This window comes from Petromyzon marinus, chromosome 65, assembly GCF_048934315.1.
Source record: "Petromyzon marinus isolate PM22_M1 ecotype Great Lakes invasive population chromosome 65, UKy_Petmar_22M1.pri1.0, whole genome shotgun sequence".
NCBI classification, from domain to species: domain Eukaryota; kingdom Metazoa; phylum Chordata; class Hyperoartia; order Petromyzontiformes; family Petromyzontidae; genus Petromyzon; species Petromyzon marinus.
In genome coordinates this window covers 3,902,695-3,927,717 of record NC_133731.1, presented here as the reverse complement: position 1 = coordinate 3,927,717, position 25,023 = coordinate 3,902,695, and the positions used below count along the sequence as shown (strand labels likewise).

The window sequence follows — 25,023 nt, the reverse complement described above, 5'->3', positions numbered from 1 at the left end:
CCCCTCGCTCCGCCCTCGCTCCGCCCCCGCCCCCTCGCTCCGCCCCCACCCCCTCGCTCCACCCCCACCCACTCGCTCCACCCCCACCCACTCGCTCCACCCCCACCCCCTCGCTCCACCCCCACCCCTCGCGGGCTTCACCTGGTAAAATAAAACCTCGTTTTGTTAAAGAGTGGTGATGATTACCATGATTTCCCTGCCGCTGCTGATGATGATTCTGCTCTAGTTTGATGATTTTACTGCCGCTGATGATGATGCTTATGCGGCTGATGATGATTCTGCTGTAGTTTGTTGATGATGATTTTACTGCCGCTGATGATGATGATAATTTTGCTGCCGATGCTTATGCTGTGTAGTTTGTTGATGATTGTACTGCTGCTGTTGATGATGATGCTAATAACAACGCGTACGATGTGGACGCTGCAGGTACAGCGTGCGGGGCTTGTCCGCGTGCGTGCGCCAGCGTGTGCACGTGACGATGGCACGTGACGACGGCAGTGAGAGCCCCGGAGAGACGATCCTCGCTCACACGGGTACTCTCACTCACACGGGTACAACAACAACAACCGCCAATCGCCACTAAGTGGCGGTGACGTCACCACGACGCTTGTGCCGGGCCATGTGCACCTTGAGGCCACGTGAAGTGTCGGAACGCCCGCTGGCAGGAGGTCACGGGGCAGAACCAGATGCTATGGGTCGACTGACTGAGATGACTGGCTGATGCACCACCTGTGCCCCCCCCTACTGTGCTGACTTGCTGTGCTTTAGCCACCCGGCGTTCCGCTCGTTGTTGTGAGCACCGCTCCTCCGCCCTCCGTTGTTGTTGGAGGGCGACTGCCTCCAACTGCCCAGTAGCGTCCTTCACGAGCCTCCTCCACAGCGGCCGATCTTGACACCGCTGGTACCAGTCATCGGCAAGTCCACTCAGCTCCACGTCCTTCTGTACCACGTCACTCCATCTCTTCTCTAGCCCGTGCCGCGCCCCGTTAGCCCCCTCGATCCGGCCGAACAAAAGCTGTTTCGGCATGCGGTGGCTGGGCATGCGGGCTACATGACCCAGCCATCGCAGCCTTGCCTGCCGGAGGAGCTCACCGATGGGACCCTGCCCAGATCTTTCAAGGATTTGTGAGCTCTTCACACAATCCAGCCTGGTTAAACCCAGGGTGGATTGTAGGCAGGCCAGCCTAAATGTTTCTAACGGCGAAGATGTTCCATTAGGGGGTCCATGTTTCGCAAGCGTAAAGAAGGGAGGGAATTACCGTGGCCGAGAAGACCTGAAGCTTTGTGCGGCGTGAAAGACCAGGTAGCTTCCACACAGCATTACACAACCGATGAAAAGGTAATGCCGCTCGACTGATTCGGAGTGCGACCTCTGCTGTTAAACCGGAGCCGGTTATGAGCACACTGCCAAGGTATGGGAAACTCTCCACTCTTTCCACAACTGTTCTATCACCAATTGGGAGTTGTGGGGGTGGAGTGCCCGATGGTACAAAATACCCATGCAGGTGCTTAGTTTTGGTGGGGCTGATGGTAAGTCCCACCTCTTAGTGGCAAGCTCCAGGTTCAGCAGGAGCATCTCCAACTCCTCTGAGCAGCAATTACCAAATCATCGGCATACATAACGTGGTTAAGCCATAGGGAGCCATCCCTTGACCACACCTGGGCATCGATCGGCCTCCCATTGTATCTGTACCAAATGGAAATTCCTCCGGTACAGCTATTGAAGGCTTCACGAACTACGTGGTCGAAATAGATGTTAAATAATGTTGGAGCCAGAGGACATCCCTGTCACACCCCAAGGTGTATAGGGAATGGCTCTGACTCCCAGCCATGTAGTTTTACCCGGGCCCGTTCACCATCATGAAGGTCCTTAATGATCGTGACCAGAGGGTCAGGGACTCCGAAAGCATGAAGAACAACCCAGAGCCCAGGCCTACTGATGGTATCATAGGCCTTGACCAGGTCAATAAAGCACAGATGTAGGTCTTGTTGGAATTCCCTACAACTCTGCTGTAGCAGACGGACAGAAAATATGGCATCTGTGCAGGACAGCCCTTTCCTGAAACTGCATTGGGGCTCCGCAAGCCTCTCCTCGGCGTGCCTGGCAAGGCGATGTTGATTAATCCTTGCCAGGACCTTTCCTGGCACACTGAGGAGTGAGATGCCCCTGTAGTTGTTAGTCTATGCGGTCCCCCTTCTTAGAGGGGGACCACCAGGGCATCGTTGGAATCCGTCCAGTGGTCCAGACTGTTGTTATGATGTCATGTAGGGCAGTCTGTACACAAACGCCACCCTCCTTCAGCATTTCGTTTGGGAGATCCTCTCTGCCCGGTGCCTTTCCTAGTCTCAGACTCTGGATCGCCTTCAGTACTTCCTCAACTGTTGAGGAAGTACTGATGGCCAGTCACTCACAGGGGGTGACTCCCTCCTCCAATATTTGAGGCACCGCAGCCTCAGCAGGGTCATCTCCACTTTGTCCCACGTTTTCCTGGCCGAGGGATTTCCCCTCCCCCAGGACCTCACATAAATGCTCAGCAAATCTGCAAACCTGTTACTGGGGGACGGAGATTGGATCACTGTTCTTTCCCCTAATGATAATAATAGGTGTGGCGCTGCAGGTTACTTTTTCTATGGTTTAAAGAGCGCTTTGTGATCGCGGGCCATTGAGGCAGATTCCATCTCCTCAGCAACCCACGACCACCACCCATCCTTGCAGCGCCTCACGGCTCTCCGAACCTCCGAGCGAAGGCTGCGGTAAGCCTCCTCATTCTCCAACGGGGGATGCTGTAGCCGATGAGAGTGGGCCTGTTGCTTTTTCTTAACCAGCCAGAACACTTCCTGTCAGCCAGGGTCTCTGGGGAGGTCTGGACCGTGTACCCAAAGCAGCCATTGCAGCTGCATGAGTCAGTCCTAAACCTCGTCCATTTCCCCTCGACATCTGGAGGAGTGTGGGACGATGCCAACCCCAGCTGCAAGTGATGATGAAATTCTCGCTTGCAACTTTCATCAGCTAGCTGAGACCATGCCAGGAAGTGTATGAATGGGGTCCTTGGGTGTACACCCACCACCGGAGTGGATGGAAGGCAAGCGCATCTTACAGTTGACTAGTCGATCGGCTCCACGGTAGGTCCTGGTGTCATGGACATGGGCCCGCATCCGCTGTTCCGTCACTATGTAGTCCAGCAGATGTTCTTGCTTGGACCCAGCATGCATCCATGATGTGGTGTGGATGCGCCGTTGCCGGAGCAGCTTGTCGGTAATTACAAGCCCATGGGCTGCACAAAAATCTAACAGCCTCCTACCGTTGTTATTGAGCTGATCTGGCCCATGCCCTCCAGTCACTCCAGACCAGGTGCCAGCATCATGACCAACTCGGGCATTGAAGTCACCCAACAAGATGACTCTATCCCGAGGGGCAACTTTAGCCAGCACCTGTGACAGGAGGTCATAGAAGGCCTCTGACTCATCGGCCTTGCCTGCATCCCTCCACGGATGTTCGTCTTCAGTGGGGGCATAAGTAACCACAACCACCAATCCCCGCCTCTGGTTGATGGGAAGGCGAGCCCAAAGTAGCCTGGGGCTTTGCAGCTTCCCACACCTCACCACCACGCTCCCATGCCCCCTTAATTCTTATTTTCAGAAGAAGAGCCACTCCGTGTTCTTTGGCAGTCTCCTGCCCCGAGTAGAGGACTGCCCACCCCTCATGGTGGCAGGAGCCAGAGCCGGTCCACTGGACCTCCTGAATGCCACAAAGATCCAGGCAGTACCGGTCCAGCTCCTGACAGAGGAGTGGCAGTCTCCTCCGCAGTGAGCGTTCGAACATTCCACGTGGCCACCCGCAGTGGTTTTTTGTTCTTTCTGGAGGAGCCCCAAGGGTAGAAATTCAGTCTCCTGGCTCCGCCAAATGGGGTTTGGCCAGGAGATGTCATAGATGCCTGTCCCCTCCGGGGCCTCCGGCACAAGCTTATTTATAAAATGTTGTGGTCGTGGTTTAGTGGTAATTAATTGAAGGTGGACCGGTTACCAGCACCTGGCACTTGTCCAGAGCCCCCATTTAGCCGCTGTGGTGGTTACAAATGGCACGAGGGGAAAGGCCAATCGGAATTGGCCCTCCCCCCATGGCACTGCCCACGACAGCGTTGCCCGTCCGGCACCACAAGGAGGTGTAGGGGGTTGTTTTGACGGGCACTCGCGCGCACGCACACACATGGGCACTTACATACAGACACGTTCACACGCGGGTACTCGATGCGACCCCACCCCCCCCACCCCACCCCCCGCGTCTCCCCACAGCCCCGGGCCCCCTCCTGGGGGCGTTCCTGCAGCGCTTCCCCGGTGGCGCCGTGGCCTGGTGGCGCTGTGCGGTGCGCGCCGACTCCGTCCAGCTGCAGCTGCTGCTGCTGCGTGACGGTGACGGCACGGAGGGAGCGGAGGAGCAGGAGGAGGAGGCGCCGCGCCCCACCGCGGTTGCCTCCGCCCCGCCCGAGCGCTGCCACGTGGAGCTGGGCGCCGTCGCCACCGCCTGCTCCCCGGCGCGCTTCTCGCTGCGCGCCGTCTGCGGGGGCTGGCCGGGGCCCTCCCACTCCTGGGACAGCCTCACTGGTCGGGGACGGGGGGGGACACCTGGGCTCCCCCTGGGCTCCTCTTGGGCTCCCCCTGGGCTCCTCCTGGGCTCCTCCTGGGCTCCTCCTGGGCTCCCTCTGGGCTCCCTCTGGGCCCCCCCTGGGCTCCACCTGGGCTCCCCCTGGGCTCCTCTTGGGCTCCACCTGGGCTCCCCCTGGGCTCCTCCTGGGCTCCACCTGGGCTCCTCCTGGGCTCCACCTGGGCTCCTCCTGGGCTCCCCCTGGGCTCCCCCTGGGCTCCCTCTGGGCTCCACCTGGGCTCCTCCTGGGCTCCCCCTGGGCTCCGCCTGGGCTCCACCTGGGCTCCACCTGGGCTCCACCTGGGCTCCTCCTGGGCTCCCTCTGGGCTCCACCTGGGCTCCACCTGGGCTCCTCCTGGGCTCCTCCTGGGCTCCCTCTGGGCTCCACCTGGGCTCCTCCTGGGCTTCTCCTGGGCTCCTCCTGGGCTCCTCCTGGGCTCCTCCTGGGCTCCCTCTGGGCTCCACCTGGGCTCCACCTGGGCTCCTCCTGGGCTCCTCCTGGGCTCCCTCTGGGCTCCACCTGGGCTCCTCCTGGGCTCCCCCTGGGCTCCACCTGGGCTCCTCCTGGGCACCACCTGGGCTCCTCCTGGGCTCCTCCTGGGCTCCTCCTGGCTGCCCATGGGCTTCCCCCAGTAGCTTCCCATTGCTTGCCCTGCTCCCACTGGCTCCCACTGGCTCCCCCTCTGCTCCCAGTGCCTCAGCAGTGAACACACCTTGCACGCAATTATTTATTCATTACGATATGGACCCCCGTTTGTCAATCTCAGGACTGAACCTCCTCCTCCCCCCACCCCCCCCCACCTTTTCCCTCCCCGTGCAGGCCCCGGTCCCCTGGGCCCCCTGTCGGTGCGGGGCCCTGACGCCGACGGGGCCGTCGCGGCGTCGTGGGCCCCCCGCGCGGGGCCCGCGTCCCGCGTCTCCGTGTCGCTGTGGGAGGGGGGCGGCAGCGGTCCAGGGGGGGCGGCCGCGGGCGACCCTGTGGCGGGGGCGGGGGGGCCCGGCGCCGCGACCGCCCTGCGGGGTCTGCGGCCCGGCGCCTCCTACGAGCTGAGGGCCCACGAGGAGTGCGGCGGCCTCAGGGGCCCCACCTCCTCCGTCTTCTTTCGCACTGGCGAGTCCACACCGGGCCCCCCCCCCCCCTCACGACCACCACCACCACGTCACCACGGGGTGGTGGCGTGGACCGGTGGAGTGTGGATTATATGAGCTGTTTTCGATGCCTTTTTTAGGCATAAGCAATTACAAAGCAACACTTTACTACCCAGGAACAAAAATGTTCTGTTGCATTGTGTGTTATTGTTGTCCAAACGTGTGTGCCCCCCCCGCCCCGTTACTTGATGGTCATCGGTCGGTCTTTGTGGCTGTTGTTGCTGTTATGGCCGTCGCGTGGAGAGGCAGGCTCTGCCCACACGGAACTTGACCCCTACGACGCGGTGCTTCTGCCGCATGGCGGTGCCGGCGCCCGGCCGTCGCCATCGCCAGCAGCGCCGGCCTCTCTGGGGTTGGAGCCGTCTCCTCCTCCGCGGCCTCCTGGTGGAGCGGGGGCCGCCGAGGCCGCATCCAAGCCACGCTCCTCCACATCCTCCACCTCCTCCGTCTCCTCTAGCTCCTCGTACTCTGCGGTGCTGGTGGTGGAGCAGCACCGTGTGGCGAACGCCTCCGGGCAGCTCCGGCCATCGGTCAACGGCTCCGCGCAGGACTTCCACCACGATGTCAGGACCTCCGGCAGAGAGCCACAGCTCTCTGTGAACGCCTCCGCCGGGGGGCCACTACTCAATGTGACCTCAGTGGCGGGGCCACGGCTCAGCGTGACCTCCGCAAGGGGACCACATCTCGCCCTGAACATCTCCACAACAGCACCACGACTCACCGTGACCTCCACGGGAGCGCCACGGCTAGCTCCGAACACCTCCACTGGGGGTCCACGGCTTGCTCCAACCTCCGTGAGAGAGCTAGGTGTCCACAAGACCTCCACCGTGGGACCACGACTGTCGAAAACCTCCGCGAGAGAACCAAGACTCGAGGTGACCTCCACCAGGGGACCACGGCTCTCCGCCAGCGCCTCCACGTGGGGGCCAGGAATCGCCGTGACCCCCACCAGGGGACCACCCGTGACCTCCACCAGGGGACCACGGCTCTCCGCCAGCGCCTCCACGAGGGGGCCAGGAATGGCCGTGACCTCCACCAGGGGACCACGGCTCTCCGCCAGCGCCTCCACGAGGGGGCCAGGAATGGCCGTGACCTCCACCAGGGGACCACGGCTCTCCGCCAGCGCCTCCACGAGGGGGCCAGGAATGGCCGTGACCCCCACCAGGGGACCACGGCTCTCCGCCAGCACCTCCATGAGGAGGCCAGGAATGGCCGTGACCCCCGCGAGGGGCTTGGGGGAGGTTGGGGGGGGCGGCACCGTGGGTGTCGTCGTGGGCCGTGTCGAGGAGGTCGAGGAGGCGGCGAGGGGGCGCGGTCACGTGGTGGTCATCTTCCCGTGGGTGCTGGACGACTTCCTGCGGGAGCCGGGCTCTGCCGCCTCCCGGGCGTTCAGCTCCGCCGTGGGGCTCAAGGTAACCCGGAGGTTGGGGTTCCGTGGGGGGTTCGTGGGGGTCCGAGGGAGGTCAGGCGGGGGGTGGGGGGCAGTCGGGGATGCCGAGCTGGCACCGGCCCCTGAGATCCTGGGTTCAAACCCAGGTAACGGGCGCTCTGCTACGGTGATTGGCACCGCCTGGAGCTGCCGGGGAAACTTGCGCCCTGCGTCGAGAAGCAGCGACCGGGTTCAAGTCCTGACCAGGGTTGCCCCCTGCCCCCCTCCCCCCTCCCCCCCCAACTGTGGTGTAGTTTGTGTGTTCTATCTCCCCCTGTTCTACAGAGTGAGTGAGTGAGTGGAGTTTGTAGGATCTCCCCCTGTTCTAGAGTGAGTGAGTGGAGTTTGTGATCTCCCCCTGTTCTACAGAGTGAGTGAGTGGAGTTTGTGATCTCCCCCTGTTCTACAGAGTGAGTGAGTAGAGTTTGTATGATCTTCCCCTGTTCTACAGAGTGAGTGGAGTTTGTAGGATTCTCCCCCTGTTCTACAGAGTGAGTGGAGTTTGTGATCTCCCCCTGTTCTACTGAGTGAGTGAGTGGAGTTTGTAGGATCTCCCCCTGTTCTACAGAGCGAGTGAGTGGAGTTTGTGTGGTCTCCCCCTGTTCTACAGAGTGAGTGAGTGGAGTTTGTATGATCTCCCCCTGTTCTACAGTGAGTGGAGTTTGTATGATCTCCCCCTGTTCTACAGAGTGAGTGGCGTTTGTATGATCTCCCCCCTCCCCCGTCCTGCAGAGTGAGAGGGAGTGGACATCACCATTATTATGATTAATAACTGCCTCCTTTCTGTCGAGTTTGCATTCTCTCTCTCTCTCTTCCCCTGTAGTTCTGCGTGGGTTTCTTCCCAATCCCCCAGTTGTCTTCCTCCCACGGCTATAAACCCACACCCACAAGTGGGACCGGTATTGTCCAAACCACATTTTCCCAACTCTCAGAAATTCTCTGCAACACGTGGCTCGGTTGGGATTATTCGTGCAGCAGCAGCAGGTTCTTGTAGGTCCTAGGGCAATTGTGTGTAGTAGGGCCTTCAGTGATAAGTCACGACAGCTGCTGCTGCTGCCCCATGTCACTGCCACCAGCACCGCCACCACCGTCACTCCGCTTGTTTCTCACGCGGTACTCGGGCCAGCCCATGGACGAGACGTCATTCCTGCCGTGTGATGCCGCGGAGAGGCAGATTCAATTTGAGATTATTGAGTGAGAGAGAGAGGGGAGAAAAAAAAGAACCTCACATGGTAAGCCTAAAAAAATATATTTCAAGAAAAAATGTCTTCGGCTATTTTTTTTCTTACTACGATTATCATATTGGGTGATATATACAGGGCGCACGTGACTGTGGGCCCTGTTCAATGCTTGCAACAGTGCCCGGAAGAAGTTTCGTGTAGTCCCGAGACACTTGTGTGTAGTAGGGCGTTAAGTAGTAGGACCCTCTCTCAACAGCTGCTGCTGCTGCTGCCCTATGCCGCTGCCACTCGCTTCAACTGTCTCCGATCATCCACAGGACCACAACACTGCGGTATCTCTCTTTCCTTACGCTGCTGCTGCTCTCCCTCTTCCTCTCTCTCTCTCTTGAGGATGAGATTGTGCGAGTGAAAAAAACACCGTTTCGTAGATGTTATTGCTAACACGCGTCCCGGTTGTCGCGCGTAACAACAACTCCTCGCCACCACGGTCATTGCCATGACCATCATCCACAGTCGGCTTGGTCATTGTAGTCGTCTTGGTTATTGTGGTCGTCTTGGTCAACGTCTTGGTCATTGTGGTTGTCTTGGTCATTGTAGTCGTCTTGGTCATTGTCGTCGTCTTGGTCATCGTGGTTGTCTTGGTCATCTTCGTCGTCTTGGTCATTGTCGTCGTTTTGGTCATTGTCGTCGTCTTGGTCATTGTGGTCGTCTTGGTCATCGTCGTCGTCTTGGTCGTCTTGGTCATTGTGGTCGTCTTGGTCATTGTTGTCGTCTTGGTCATTGTGGTCGTCTTGGTCATTGTGGTCGTCTTGGTCATTGTGGTCGTCTTGGTCATTGTGGTCGTCTTGGTCATCGTCGTCGTCTTGGTCGTCTTGGTCATTGTGGTCGTCTTGGTCAGTGGTCGTCTTGGTCATTGTGGTCGTCTTGGTCATTGTAGTCGTCTTGGTCATTGTGGTCGTCTTGGTCATTGTCGTCGTCTTGGTCATCGTGGTCGTCTTGGTCATCGTGGTCGTCTTGGTCATTGTGGTCGTCTTGGTCATTGTGGTCGTCTTGGTCATTGTGGTCGTCTTGGTCATTGTGGTCGTCTTGGTCATTGTGGTCGTCTTGGTCATTGTGGTCGTCTTGGTCATCGTGGTCGTCTTGGTCATCGTGGTCGTCTTGGTCATCGTCGTCGTCTTGGTCATTGTGGTCGTCTTGGTCATTGTGGTCGTCTTGGTCATCGTGGTCGTCTTGGTCATTGTGGTCGTCTTGGTCATTGTGGTCGTCTTGGTCATTGTGGTCGTCTTGGTCATTGTGGTCGTCTTGGTCATTGTGGTCGTCTTGGTCATCTTCGTCGTCTTGGTCATCGTGGTCGTCTTGGTCATTGTGGTCGTCTTGGTCATTGTGGTCGTCTTGGTCATTGTGGTCGTCTTGGTTATTGTGGTCGTCTTGGTCATTGTGGTCGTCTTGGTCATTGTGGTCGTCTTGGTCATTGTGGTCGTCTTGGTCATCGTCGTCGTCTTGGTCGTCGTCTTGGTCATTGTGGTCGTCTTGGTCATTGTCGTCGTCTTGGTCATCGTGGTCGTCTTGGTCATTGTGGTCGTCTTGGTCATTGTGGTCGTCTTGGTCATTGTGGTCGTCTTGGTCATTGTGGTCGTCTTGGTCATTGTAGTCATCTTGGTCATTGTTGTCGTCTTGGTCATTGTGGTCGTCTTGGTCATTGTGGTCGTCTTGGTCATTGTAGTCGTCTTGGTCATCGTGGTCGTCTTGGTCATCGTGGTCGTCTTGGTCATCGTGGTCGTCTTGGTCATTGTGGTCGTCTTGGTCATCTTGGTCGTCTTGGTCATCGTGGTTGTCTTGGTCATCTTCGTCGTCTTGGTCATTGTGGTCGTCTTGGTCATTGTGGTCGTCTTGGTCATTGTGGTCGTCTTGGTCATCTTGGTCGTCTTGGTCATCTTGGTCATCGTGGTCGTCTTGGTCATTGTGGTCGTCTTGGTCATCTTGGTCGTCTTGGTCATCGTGGTTGTCTTGGTCATCTTCGGCGTCTTGGTCATTGTGGTCGTCTTGGTCATTGTGGTCGTCTTGGTCATCTTGGTCGTCTTGGTCATCGTGGTCGTCTTGGTCATCTTGGTCGTCTTGGTCATCGTGGTTGTCTTGGTCATCGTGGTTGTCTTGGTCATCTTCGTCGTCTTGGTCATTGTAGTCGTTTTGGTCATTGTAGTCGTCTTGGTCATTGTGGTCTTCTTGGTCATTGTGGACGTCTTGGTCATTATGGTCGTCTTGGTCATTGTGGTCGTCTTGGTCATTGTGGTCGTCTTGGTCATTGTGGTCGTCTTGGTCATTGTGGTCGTCTTGGTCATTGTCGTCGTCTTGGTCATCGTGGTCGTCTTGGTCATCGTGGTCGTCTTGGTCATTGTGGTCGTCTTGGTCATTGTCGTCGTCTTGGTCATCGTGGTCGTCTTGGTCATTGTGGTCTTCTTGGTCATTGTGGACGTCTTGGTCATTGTGGTCGTCTTGGTCATTGTGGTCGTCTTGGTCATTGTGGTCGTCTTGGTCATTGTGGTCGTCTTGGTCATTGTGGTCGTCTTGGTCATTGTCGTCGTCTTGGTCATTGTCGTCGTCTTGGTCATCGTGGTCGTCTTGGTCATCGTGGTCGTCTTGGTCATCGTGGTCGTCTTGGTCATTGTGGTCGTCTTGGTCATCGTCGTCGTCTTGGTCATCGTGGTCGTCTTGGTCATTGTGGTCGTCTTGGTCATTGTGGTCGTCTTGGTCATCGTGGTCGTCTTGGTCATCGTGGTCGTCTTGGTCATCGTGGTCGTCTTGGTCATCGTGGTCGTCTTGGTTATTGTGGTCGTCTTGGTCATTGTGGTCGTCTTGGTCATCTTCGTCGTCTTGGTCATCGTCTTGGTCATCATCGTCGTCTTGGTCATCGTCGTCGTCTCTCCCGTGCCAGTTCTCCGAGTTCGTGGCTGCCGGAGCCGGCGGCGTGGCTCCGGAGCGTCTCCTCGTGGCTGTGGTGGGGATCTCGCGCGTGCTGCTGGGGGGCGACGATGGCGACGATGGCGACAAGCAGGAGGAGGAAGAGGCGGTGGCTGCCACGCTCTCCGTGCGGCTCCGGGCCGCAGACAACCGCTCCGAGTCGGCCGTCCCGCCCGACACCGTGCTGGCTTGGGCCAGACGGCCGCTCGCCTCGTCGCCGTCCTTCGCCGTCCTGCGCGGGAGGCTCACCTGGACGGGTGGGCGAGAGGGTGCTCGAGCGGCTGAGCTCCGTGGAGGAGTGGGGGGGGGGGTGGCTGGGTGTGGGCATGGGGGGGAGGTGAATGGTTGTTGGCAGGCTGCGCCCCCCCTCCCGCATGGGAGATGCTCGGGGTGAGGATTTCAAAAGTCCCCAGGTGACTCGCGAGCATCGAGGCGGAGGTGCCCCTGTGGGGCCGGCGAGGGTGGCAACGCTGATACCCAACCGCTCGCACCACACTCCACGCTACCGTCTACGAGGCGACCGCCGTTCTGGGAGGCTCAACCTGGACAACATGGTAGCCAGGCAGGCCCCCCCCTCCACCGTGGACTACACCGCTCAGGGTAGCCCTGCCCACTGCTCGGGTAGACCCGCCCACCACTCCTGTAGCCCTGCCCACCACTCGGGGTAGCCCCGCCCACCGCTCAGTAGCCCCACCTTCCGCTCAGGGTAGCCCCGCCCACCGCTCGGGGTAGCCCCGCCCACTGACCGCACCACGGCTTAAACCGATGCCAAAATATTTGGATTGTCACCAAAACTTTGGGGGAGGTCACTGGGAACGGATTCTCATGGTCACCATCTCTCCCCCCCCCCCGCCCCCCCCCCCCCCCCCCCACAGGGACGAGTGCGTGCCACGGAGCCGCCCTGCGGGGGGTCGCTCCGTGCGGCACGTTGGGCTCCGTGTGCGTGAACGCGCTGCCCGGGCGGGCGTGCGCCTGCGGCCCGCGCCTCTACGACATCGGTGACCTCTACGGGGAGCGGCCCGGCTCCCGCTGCGTGGGTGAGCGCTCGCTGCCGTCCCGGGGGGGAGGGTGCCTGGGAGAAACCCGGGGATTAAACCCCCCCCCCCCCCCCCCCCACCGTGCGTACGGGGGCAGAGCACGGCAACTGTCCGTGTCCGCCTCCTACGTGTCCCCGCGTCTCCCTACGTGTCCCCATCTCCTCTGTGTGCTTGCTCCCCGTGTCTCTCCGTTTCTCTCCCTGCGTTTCCGCGTATCCCCCCCCCGTCTCTCTCCCTCCCGCGTTTTCCCGTGTCCCTCCATACTCCTCCGCATCCCACCTTCTCCCTACATCTCCCCCCCCCCTCCCCCCACCCCGCGTAGAGCACGGCATGCGTGTGTACTGCGAGCCGCGCTCCGTGGCGGTGCGCGTGTCGGCCGCGTTCGTGCGCGAGCACGCCCCCTCGGCCGCCCCGCCCCGCCTGCGCCTGCTGGACCCGCGCTGCGGTGGCCCCGTCGACGAGGGGACCTACCTCTTCTTCAACGTCACGGGGGGCCTGGGCAGCTGCGGGGGCACCGCCACGGTGAGCCGCGGGGCGGGGGCGGTGCTGGGAACGCTCAAACAAAGCAAAAGCTAAGGGTCCCCCCCACCCCCAAGCAGTTGAAGAGCTCCCCACTAACACTCTGTTCGGAGCTGACGTCTCCGTCACGGCCCTCGTACCTCCCGCGGGGGGCGCCCCTGTCGTGGTAATTGATGTTCGGTGGTTGGTGGCGGTGTAGGCGGTGTAGGCAGTGGTGGCTTTGGTTGTCTTGTTGGAGCTGGCCACGATGGTGGTGCTGGTGGCATAGGCGGTAGCGGTGGGCTACGGTGGTGGTGGTGGTGGTGGTGGTGCCGGTGGGTGGCGCAGCAACCACGCCCGGCCGCCTTTGTCTCCCCCCCTAGTGGCAACGTTCACTCCACGGGGCGAGTCCGCAATGAGTCCTGAATTGGTCTGTAATAAGCTAGGCCACTGGTAAGGGGGATTGAAAGCCATGCAGAAGGGGGCGTTCAGCAAGAGCGGCAGAAAGACAGAGAGGGAGAGGTCAGAGAGATGGTGAGAAGAGGTGTGGAGGCTGAACTTCGGGGGGGGGGGGCGAGGGGGGGGGTCGCACACGCTGTCTCTCCTCTCTGCATGTGCCATGAAGAAGGACCATTGCCCGAAACGTCACCCGTTAGATATTTTATCCTCTCGAGGCCACAGACGGGTTGGGGCAGTTGCTGTTGGCGACGTAGCGCCTACGAAAGCTGCCATCACGGCACACGAGGTCGTGGGGTGGCCAACGCCACGCCCGGCCGCCTTTGTCACCCCAGTGGGCGGCGTTTACGCCACACCGCACCGGGTATTCACTTGAGGCCGAGTCGACCCAGGGGAGGCCCGCGCCAGGACCGGCGCACGGCTGAATCGTCACAGGTGTGTTAGTGGCGGATCGAACTCGGGTCGCCGGGTTCGTAGCGCTAACCGCTGCACCACCGCTCCCCCCCCCCTCAATGAGTCGACCTGCATGCACAGAGCAGTCTCTGGTGTGGACCAATCAGTTTCAAAGACAATGCATCATGAATATTCTACAAAAGCGTATTGTTTGTTTGCACGTTCACCGCAAGGTACTGTGTGTGGTTAACGCAGACAGGATTCCTTGTTTGGTGATTCACGCAACTTTCGTCTTGACAGAACGGGTGAAACCTATGCTTGCGCACGGGGTCGTTAGCGACGAACCTGCCGCGCTTATTCTTCGTCCCGTCAAGAGCGACAGCCCCCGCCGTTGCCGCGTCCATCCGTGCGGCGCTCCCTAGCGTGTCTCTCCGGCGTCGCCCCCCGCTCTGCCAGGTGAACGAGACTCACGTCCTCTACGAGAACACCGTCCTCGTCATGGACGAGGACGACGAGGGGGGGGCAGAGGGGAGGCGGAGCACTGGCACCCCCCCGCTGGTGTCCCGCGGCTCGCTGGCGCTGCGCTGGGCCTGCGTCTACCCCAGGAGCTACCGCACCACTCTGGGCTACGCGCTGAGTGACGGCGCGTGGGCACGCGGGGCCCCCCCCAGGTGAGGGCTGGGGCTGGGCCCCCCCCCACACTCCCCCCACCACCCCCCCCCCCCCACTCTGGCTAGTGGTAGCAATAGGCGGGGTAAAGTGAGGGTGGCGAGGTTCGTTCTCGATGTGGAGGAGGAGGAGGGCAACACCGGAGGAACCCGGAGAACGCTCCCACGGGGAGAGAGAACGCGCGGACTCGCTCACACTCACTCACACCCACTCACTCACGCTCGCTCGCTCACACTCACTCGCTCACACCCACTCACACTCACTCGCTCGCTCACACCCACTCGCTCACACTCACTCACACTCGCTCGCTCACACCCACTCACACCCACTCACTCGCTCACACTCGCTCACACCCACTCACTCACACCCACTCGGTCACACCCACTCACACTCGCTCGCTCACACTCACTCGCTCACACCCACTCGCAGATACTCGCACTCGCTCATAATAACACTCCCTTACTAACACTCGCTCGCACTCATTGACGCTCACGAACGCTCACACACTCGCTCACACTTGCACAAACTCACTCGCTGGCACTCGCTCATAATAACGCTCGCTCGCACTCGCTCACACGCTCGTTCACGTACTTGCTCTCACTCGCTCACACTCGCCCACACACTTGCTCACGCTCGCTCGCTCGCCGATAACGCTCGCTCACACCGTCAAACAGGGGAGAGAATCTGCGTGCGCAGCAGGCGTCCCCAGGGTCCGGGATCGAACCCACACCAGGGCTGCCATCTCCCTCGCCACCTTTCTTTGCCGTCGCCTCCCCCGCGGATCTTTCCGCGGTCCGCCAACCCTCCACGGCGCGCCAGCGTGTGTCGACCTTGCCGTCCTGCCGCGTCGTCTTCTCCCACCGTCGTGACCCCCACCCCCCCCCCCCCCCCCCCACAGCGCCAGCCCCGCGTCCGCGACCGTCCTTGTCGGCCACGGCGCCGGGGTGAAGGTGCGCCTGGCGATGTCGCTGTACCGCAGCGCGGCGTTCGCGCCGGGCGACGCGCTGGCGCCGCCGGGCACGGGGCCGCTGCCCGTGGCGCTCTCCGGCTCTCTGCACCTGGAGGTGCGGGCGCAGCTGCTGGGCAGCGCCTTCGGCGAGGAGCCCCTGACGCTGGCGCTGCTGGCCTGCTGGGCCACGGGCACGCCCAGCGCCGACGACCCCGTCTCGGTGGAGCTGATCCACGGCGGGTGAGAGGCCGCCGCTGTGCCCCACCCCCCCCCCCCACCCCCACGTGTCTCTCCACCCCCCCCCACCCCCCGTGTCCCTCATTTACTCGCTCACTCGTACACGCACTCAATCACGGCCGGGATTCGAACTCGTGTCTGTGAGGTCACAGGCCCAACGTGAAATCTGCCCCCCCCACCCCCGTGTTTCCTTAAACCCCCACCGCCTCGCCCCCACCTCCTCGCCCCCCGCCTCCTCGCCCCCCGCCTCCTCACCCCCCGCCTCCTCACCCCCCACCTCCTCGCCCCCCCCGCCTCCTCGCGCCCCCCACCTCCTCGCCCAGCTGCGCGAGGGACGAGACGCTGCGCTGGCACGGCGAGAACGGCCGGGCCCTCTGGAGCCGCTTCTCCTTCGCCATGTTCCACTTCGCGCGCCGGGAGACGGCGCCGCTGCACCTGCACTGCCGCGTGCGTGTGTGCGGCGCCAGCGCACGCGGGCGCTGCCTGCTGGTGCGAACACCGCCCCACCGTAGCCGCCGCCGCCAGCAGCACCACAGCCATAGCCACCACCGCCTATGCCACCAGCACCGCCATCATGGCCAGCGCCGCCACCACCACCACCACCACCGTAGACACCACCAGCAGTACCACAACCATAGCCACCACCGCCTATGCCACCAGCACCACCATCATGGCCAGCGCCACCACCACCACCACCACCGCTTACGGCACCATCACCATGACCACCACCGCCTTACACCAGCGGTCTTTATCGTAAGGCCTGTGCTGTCAAACCCCAATGGTTTCAAATGTGTGGCAGCCCTCGCACCGATGATGTCATCTGAAAATGAGTGAAGGACACTGACCTATGCACCAGCACCACCACCAGCACCTACACCATCGCCACCACCACCTACACCATCAAATAAAGATCCCACGTACAGCCTGTAAAGGACTGTCGGGGCAAGTGCTGTTAGCGAGCAACACCTAATGAAGGCCATCGCGGCACACGAGGGGGTGGGTGGCCAGAACCGCGCCCGGCCGCCTTTGTCTCCCCAGTGGCGATGTTTACTACACACCGCACCAGGTACTAATTTGAGGCCGAGTCGACCTAGGGGGAGGCCCAGGACCGGTTCGGATAATCGTCACTGGCTGTTTGCCGTGAGCGGGAATCGGACCCGGGTCGCCGGGTTCGTAGCGCGGCGCAGCGCCTAACCGCTTACACCACCGCTCCCCACCCACCCACACACCGCCTACACCACCACCACCACCACCATCACCATGACCGCCAGCCGCGTGCGCGCACCGCTCACCGTCTCCGCGCCCGCCCCCACAGACGTGCCCCGCCAAGCGCTCCTCCGCCAACCGGGAGGGTTCCACTCCCGACGCGGACCCCCGCGCGGGCGGCCCGGAGGACCGGGCGGGCCGGGGTCTCGCCGCCGCCGCGGGGGTGCGGCACGCCCGCCCCGGCCCAACGGAGGTCGGGGGCTCCCCCAGGGGCCCACCCACCCGGCGGCGGGTGGCGGTGGACACCACGCTGTCGCTCGGCCCCATCCTCCTCGTGCGGGCTGGAGAGGGAGGGGGCGCCACGGGGCCCGTCGGGGTCGTCACGGACGGTGGGTGCCCACCGGCCGCTCACGCTCGCGCCCCCTTAGCGCCATGCCGGCTGCTGCTGCTACTACTGCTGCTGCCTCTACTGCTGCTGCTGCCTCTGCTGCTGCCTCTACTGCTGCCGCTACTGCTGCCTCTGCTGCTACTGCTCCTACCTCTACTGCTATTGCTGCTACCTCTACTACTGCTCCTACCTCTACTCCTGCCACTGCCTTTGCCGCTGCCTCTACTCCTGCTGCTGCCTCTACTGCTGCCTCTACTGCTGCCTCTGCTACTGCCTCTGTCTCTACTGCTGTTGCTGCCTCTGCTGCTGCTGCTGCTGCGAGGGAGGCGTAGAGGAGCCTCGTTCACTCGGGAGGGAGCCACGGTGGCTCTGAGATGTTAACTACCTCGCTTGGTGTACAGGAGGTCGTGGGTTCTATCTCGACCCTGGCAATGCCTGCTGTATAATTGGAGGCTCTGTCTGTATCTCCATCATCATCATTACCACGGTGGCTAGGAGGTGTTAACTACCTCGCCTGGTATGAAGGAGGTCGTGGGTTATATCCCGACCCTGACAACTGCTGTATATTTGGAGTCTGCGTGTCTCTCTCTCTCCCAGTGGCCGCGTGGATTTTTCTCCGGGTCCTCCGGTTTTTCCCTCCGCACTTGGAATCGACGTGACGCGTTTTTAGAGCATTCGGCCGCTATGAATATCCACGCGACGCTAAGCCCACAAACTTGGTCGAGGCTCTCATTTCTGATGGCCAGGTCGCTTTTGAAAAAAAGAGCGGATGCAGTAGCTCAGTGGTGCCTCCTTACCTGCGAGAAGAATGCTTTTGTTTTATAGTTAAACCTCCTAACTACAGTAACCCCCATCACATACTCTTTGGTTCTAGATTTGAAGCTTTCGTGACTGCGAGGATCCATACCCTTTGGTTCTATTCGGTAAAATCACATAGGTAAAAATGAAATGACAAAAATCGCGACGTTTCGGCCACAACACAAGTGGCCTTCATCAGGTGAAGGGACCGGACTGTCCAGAGGACAGCGTTGGAGTGAAGACAGCCAAGCCCAGGTCGCGTCCTTTAAGCTGTGTGGGACGAAACAAAAAACCCCTTGACAAAGGAATTAGCATAACAATGATGTACTGGACCGGCACAGTGTGGGGGGGGGGGGGGGAGTTTACATAATGTTGGTGTGAAGGCAAACTTTCACAGCAGCGTATTTCCCTTCACACCAACATTATGTAAACTCCCCCCCACCCCCACCGTGCCGGTCCAGTACATCATTGTTATGCTAATTCCTTTGTCAAGGCGTTTTTTGTTTCCTCCCACACAGCTTAAAGGACGTGACCTGGGGGCTTGGCTGTCTTCACTCCAGCGCTGTCCTCTGGACAGTCCGGTCCCTTCACCTGATGAAGGCCACTTGTGTTGTGGCCGAAACGTCGTGATTTTTGTCATTTCATTTTTACACCTACGTGACTTTACCGAATAGAACCAAAGAGTAGTAGAGTAGTATACTCTTTGGTTCTATTCGGTAAAGTCACGTAGGAAGAAAAATAAAATAAAATAATATATCACGACGTTTCGTGTTCTTCCTGGTTCGGCAGTTTCCACTGCTGGATTATTATTTTTTTTCCGCCCGAGGACGGACCGCTTGTGGTGTTGCGCCCGAAACGTCGCCGGTTATTTTATTTTTCTACCCACGTGACTTTGCCAAAAGGACCAAAGAGTGTGGATTCCTGCAGTCACGAAAGCTTCAAATCAAGATTTTACCCCCTGGCACGCCGCACAGATGGATTCTTGTCGTCCTAAAACCACCTCGCCCCTACTGTTACCCCTCCCAACGACCACCCCCTTCCACGACCCCCACCACCAAAGACGGAGATCCCCCGTGTAGCCTGTAACAGACTGTAGGGGCAAGCGCCGTTAGCGAGCAGCACCTATGAAGGCCGGCACGGCACACGAGGGGGTGGGTGGCCAGCACCACGCCCGACCGCCTTTGTCTCCCCAGTGGCGATGTTGACGCACCGCACCAGGCACTCGGTTGAGGCCGAGTCGACCTAGCGGGAGGCCTAGGACCGGTTCAGAAAATCGTCACCGGTGTTGGCCGTGAACGGGAATTGAACTCGGGTCGCCGGGTTCGTAGCGTAGTGCGCTAACCGCTGCACCACCGCTCCTCCACCACCACCACCACCAGGCCTAAGAGGGGGAGGGCCCTTTGGTGGTTGTGCTAGGTGGCACGACGTAGTTGTGGTTGTTGTAATTATTGTTGTGCTAGGTGGCACGCTGTAGTTGTGGTGGTTGTTGGTGGTGATTGTGGTTGTAGGCGGCATTCTGTTGTGGTGGTTGTAGGCGGGACGCTGTAGTTTTGGTTGTGCTAGGTGGCACGCTGTGGTTGTGGTCGTGGTTGTGCTGGGTGGCACGCTGTGGTTATAATTGTTGTTGTGGTTGTGCTAGGTGGCACGCTGTGGTTATAATTGTTGTGGTTGTGCTAGGTGGCACGCTGTGGTTGTAATTGTTGTTGTGGTTGTGCTAGGTGGCACGTTGTAGTTGTGGTAGTTGTTGTGCTGGGTGGCACGCTGTGGTTGTGGTTGTAATTGTTGTGGGTGTGCTAGGTGGCACGTTGTGGTTGTAATTGTTGTTCGTGTTGTGCTGGGTGGCACGCTGTGGTTGTAATTGTTGTTGTGGTTGTGCTAGGTGGCACGTTGTAGTAGTTGTGGCTGTAATTGTTGTTGTGGTGGTGGTGGTGGTGGTGCTAGGTGCCAGGCCGTGGGCGGGCCCCGTGGTGGTGGTGGTGGTGGTGGCCGTCGCATCGCTGCTCTCCGTGGTGGCTCTGCTCGCCGCCACGTCGCTGCTCCTCCGGCGCCTCCTGCGGCCGCGCCTCGAGCTCCACCGGGAGGCCAACCGCACCGCGCGCCGCCTGGCCCCCCCGCCCCCACCACGGGGGGCGGAGGGGGCAGGGGGACACCCCCGCCGCGTGAGGGGGGCCGCACGACCCCCGCCGACCCTCGCCGGCGATCGGGGGAATACGTTCTCCTGATCCTTGACCCCCCCCCCCCCCATGCCCCCCCCCCCCCCACGCGGGTCATGAGTTGTTTTTGCTACCCCGTTCACTCTCGGAGCAAGTTGAGAATGACGGAGGAGAGGCGCAAGCTCACGAGACAACCGCAGACTTAGCGGGGGGCGGGGGGGCTGGGGCTGGCTGGTACCGCCACCAGGTTTGATCTCTCGTCCTGTAGCAGCGGTCGTGGTGGTAGTATTATAATCGTGTTGACATAATATTATTAGAAACATTATTTCCGCGCTTGGCCAACTCACGAGGGTGAGGGCCCAGTTTCAAATGGTGCTCGGCGCATCTTTGTTTTTGTTTTCCCGGTCCTGCGGACCAAATCCCCGCGCGTGCACACACGGACACGCATACACACGCACACGCACGCATGCACACGCACGCATGCACATACACATGCATGCACATACACATGCACATGCACATACACATGCACATACACATGCACACACGCACGCATGCACATGCACACACGCACGCACGCACACACACACATACACGCACACATGCACATACACACACATACACATACATACACATACATACACACACACACACGCATGCACGCACGTACACCTTGCTTGGTCGGCACCAGGTCGGTCATCGACACCGGTGCCCCCCGGGTCTCTGCGCCGATGGAGGTTGTTTCAGCCACGCGGAGACTCAGCATCGGTAGCCACCTCCTGGGTTACGGACCAACAACGACAACAACAGCTGCTGCTGCTGCTGCTGCCGCCAGCCGAACGCACGGGGAGTCTCCCCGCACTATCGCTGCTCACTCACCCCCCCACCCCCACCACCTCGACCCATGAACCCATGGGTGTCCGGACCCCCCCGCCCCCCCCCCCCCGGATCGAGGGTCCCTTAGAGCCTCTTGACCATGGGTCCTCTAGGGCCCCCCCTCCCTTACCCCCCTGCTCCTCCTTCTCCTCCTCCTAGGTCTTTGAACCAAATCCCACCCACCCACCAAGCTCCACCCACCCACCAAGCTCCACCCGCCCACCAAGCTCCACCCACCCACCAAGCTCCACCCACCCACCAAGCTCCACCCACCCACCAAGCTCCACCCACCACCGCTGTGGGTCCCGTTGACGGCTGTGAGGCTGTGAATTTGAACGCAGGAGCAGTCCAGTGACGATGGCTGTGGTTGGTGGACCTCGGCGGCGGCGGTGGTGGCGGCGGCTGTGGTGGTGGTTGTGGTTGTGGTGGTGGTTGTGGTGGTGGTGGTGGTGGTTAGCGCTGCTGAGCTACAAACCCCGGCGCACCCGATGTGTGGATCCGCGGCACCACAGCCACCGATTCCAGGCGATGATGACATCCGAACCGGTCCTGGGGCACCTCCTTCCTTCCTTCCCCCCCCCTCCTTAGGGAGTAGGGGGGGTCGACTAGGCCTCGTGAGTGGAGTGAACGTCTCCACTTTGGAGACAAAGGCGGCCGGGCGTGGTGCTGGCCACCCTTCACAAGGTGCTGCTGCTGCTGCTTGCTAGAACAGCACTTGCCCCAACAGTCTGTTACAAGCTGCAGTGCACGCAAGCCCCGTCAACCCCCTTATCAGTGCCCTACCTTGGTACAGACCAATTCTAGACCTTATTGGTGACCCCGTGCCCCCTGTGCGTCTTAACGTTCGTCCTACAAAGTCGCATCACGAGGGAGAAACTCGCACACATAGAACATTACCACTGCTACACTCGCCACTACACTCGCCACTACATACCTTGTCAACCCCTTATCACTGCCCTGCCTTATTCCATTCACATTGAGGCTTTATTGGTCACCCCGTGCCCTTCTCAAATTTCAAAGTAGATCCTACAAAGTCCCCATCTCAAGGCAGAAACACAAACAAATAGACACAAATGTTTTTTTTGCTTGTGTTGAAACGGCTGTACCTCGTAATGGACCTGAACAATAAAATGTCCTTGTACAAGAATACGGCTTGACACGGTATAGGGTGACACGGTACGGGGTGACACGGTTAGGGTGACACGGTATGGGGTGACACGGTATGGCTTGACACGGTATGGCTTGACACGGTATGAGGTGACACGGTTTGGGGTGACACGGTACGGGGTGACACGGTATAGGGTGACACGGTTTGGGGTGACACGGTTTGGGGTGACACGGTACGGGGTGACACGGTATGGGGTGACACGGTACGGGGTGACACGGTACGGGGTGACACGGTTTGGGGTGACACGGTTTGGGGTGACACGGTTTGGGGTGACACGGTATGGGGTGACACGGTTTGGGGTGACACGGTTAGGGTGACACGGTACGGGGTGACACGGTATGGGGTGACACGGTTAGGGTGACACGGTACGGGGTGACACGTGCTGCTGTTCGCTCACCCACTCCCCACAGTCGGTTACAGGCTACAGGGTGGTGCGGGAAGAGACCCCATTAGTGGTGGTGGTTGTCATTGTTGTTGTTTTATGACTTCGTGGTCTTTATCGAATCGTGGGCATCCACATCAGCCGCCGTCAACAACAACAACCACCACCGCCATTCGCCACTCGAGTGGCGGTGACGGCCACCACGGCGCTGGTGCCAGGCTCTGTGCACGTAAACGACCACGGCTGTTCGAGTGCGTGACGGGAGCTGTGGCACGGATCCACTGCTGGTCTGTGACCCGCGGCGCAATAAAACTGCTCCTGCGTAACCGGTAACCGCACCGAATTAATACCGGTTAATACCGGTTCGTGTGCGGGACCTGTATAAAGTCTTTAGCCTTCTGCTGCAGCCTCGCCTCACCACATTGTGGTTCTCCAATGAAGGCATCATCGTCGGGTGTTGCCGATACAAAGCGTGTTGTGGACTTGAAGTCACGTTGCCCCGTGATTTGATTTGTGTTTACGATGATTGCGCCTGCTGAAGAAAAACCTGACCAAGCCTCGCATCCACACCCAGGAAGGGCACCCCAGGTTCTACACTATACACTACACTATACACTACACTATAGACTACAATACTATACACTACACTCTACACTACACTATACACTACTATACACTACTATAGACTACACTATACATTACACTATAGACTACACTACTCTACACTACACTCTACACTACACTCTACACTACTATAGACTACACTATACATTACACTATAGACTACACTACTCTACACTACACTCTACACTACACTCTACACTACACTATACACTACTATGCACTACTATAGACTACACTATACACTACACTACAGACTACAATATACACTACACTATAGACTACACTATACACTACACTATACACTACACTATACACAACACTATATACTACACTATACACCACTACAGACTACACTATACACTACACTATACACTACAATATACACTACACTATACACTGCACTATACACTACAATATACACTACACTATACACTACACTATACACTACACTATACACTACGCTATAGACTACACTATATACTACACTATATATTACACTATACACTATAGACTACACTATACACTATAGACTATACACACTCTAAACACTACATTATACACTATACACTACACGATAAACTACACACACTCTATAGACTACACTATAGACTGCACTATACACTATAGACTACACTATACAATATAGACTACTCTATACACTATAGACTACACTATAGACTACACTATAGACTATAAACTACACTATAGACTACACTATAGACTACACTATAGACTACACTATAGACTACACTATAGACTACACACTCTATATACCAGCGGTTCTTAACCTTTAATGCAGTTTTGACACCCGCCTGGATCTCAATCATTAAACAATTTCAAGTTAATAAACATACATATGGGGTTTGATGAAATAAAGTAAGTGGTTCAATCTTCATTTGAAGCTTTCGTGACTTAAATAATCCATACTCTGTGGCTCTGTCGGTAAAGTCACGTCGGTATAAAATAAAATAAATAATTCATTTTCCACGAGTATAAAGCAAGTGGTTGCTTGGGCTTGCCCCGTGGCTTAATTTGCGTTTTTTTTTCTTCTTCCGATTATTTGCCTTAAAACAAAAAGAACAAAAAGCCTGGCCACGTCTCTCCACCTCCGGAGGCTTACGCGTGCACCTCACGTCAGGAGGAGCCACGACAGACGACCGCTACTCAAGAGGCACCACCGATAGGGTAGAGTCCCACCCGTTCGACGCGAAATTCATCGGTGGCTAACGAGTGTCGCCCCCCCCAGCCACCTCTCTCTCTCTCTGTCTGTCTCTCGCGCGCGTCATTCACGGTCGTTCTGAGCCACACTGGCGGTGGGGGGAGAGGCGGTAGAGGAGGGGGGGGGGGGGTGTCCACGTTCTCATGACGAGAGGGGGAGACGCGCCGAGGGAGTAATCTGACTTTGCCTGGGGGTAATGGGGCTCTGACTGGGGGTAATGGGACTCTGCCTAGGGGTAATGGGACTTTGCCTGGGGGTAATGGGACTTTGCCTGGGGGTAATGGGACTTTGCCTGGGGGTAATGGGACTCTGTCTAGGGGTAATGGGACTCTGTCTAGGGGTAATGGGACTCTGTCTAGGGGTAATGGGACTCTGTCTAGGGGTAATGGGACTCTGTCTAGGGGTAATGGGACTCTGTCTAGGGGTAATGGGACTCTGTCTAGGGGTAATGGGACTTTGTCTAGGGGTAATGGGACTTTGTCTAGGGGTAATGGGACTTTGTCTAGGGGTAATGGGACTTTGTCTAGGGGTAATGGGACTCTGTCTAGGGGTAATGGGACTTTGTCTAGGGGTAATGGGACTCTGTCTAGGGGTAATGGGACTCTGCCTAG

The 25,023-nt window shown here is 58.9% G+C and overlaps 1 protein-coding gene across 2 annotated transcripts in view; it reads left to right on the top strand.

Moving 5' to 3' along the window:
• Positions 1-22,166, top strand: part of LOC116956420 (uncharacterized) — a 30,000-nt gene extending 7,834 nt beyond the window's left edge. Inside the window, exons 4-15 of one of the 2 annotated variants that reach the window (XM_076054256.1) lie at positions 427-533; positions 4,294-4,602; positions 5,463-5,753; positions 6,041-7,203; positions 11,334-11,616; positions 12,235-12,396; positions 12,719-12,918; positions 14,200-14,414; positions 15,311-15,601; positions 15,922-16,045; positions 16,914-17,193; positions 19,932-22,166. In XM_076054256.1, the coding sequence (XP_075910371.1) occupies positions 427-533; positions 4,294-4,602; positions 5,463-5,753; positions 6,041-7,203; positions 11,334-11,616; positions 12,235-12,396; positions 12,719-12,918; positions 14,200-14,414; positions 15,311-15,601; positions 15,922-16,045; positions 16,914-17,193; positions 19,932-20,212 (3,706 nt within the window). In that variant the 3' untranslated portion in view covers positions 20,213-22,166. Of the gene's footprint in view, positions 1-426; positions 534-4,293; positions 4,603-5,462; positions 5,754-6,040; positions 7,204-11,333; positions 11,617-12,234; positions 12,397-12,718; positions 12,919-14,199; positions 14,415-15,310; positions 15,602-15,921; positions 16,088-16,913; positions 17,194-19,931 lie in introns of both variants that reach the window. The other variant, XM_076054255.1, reaches the window with a different exon arrangement.
• Positions 22,167-25,023: the final 2,857 nt, after the last annotated feature.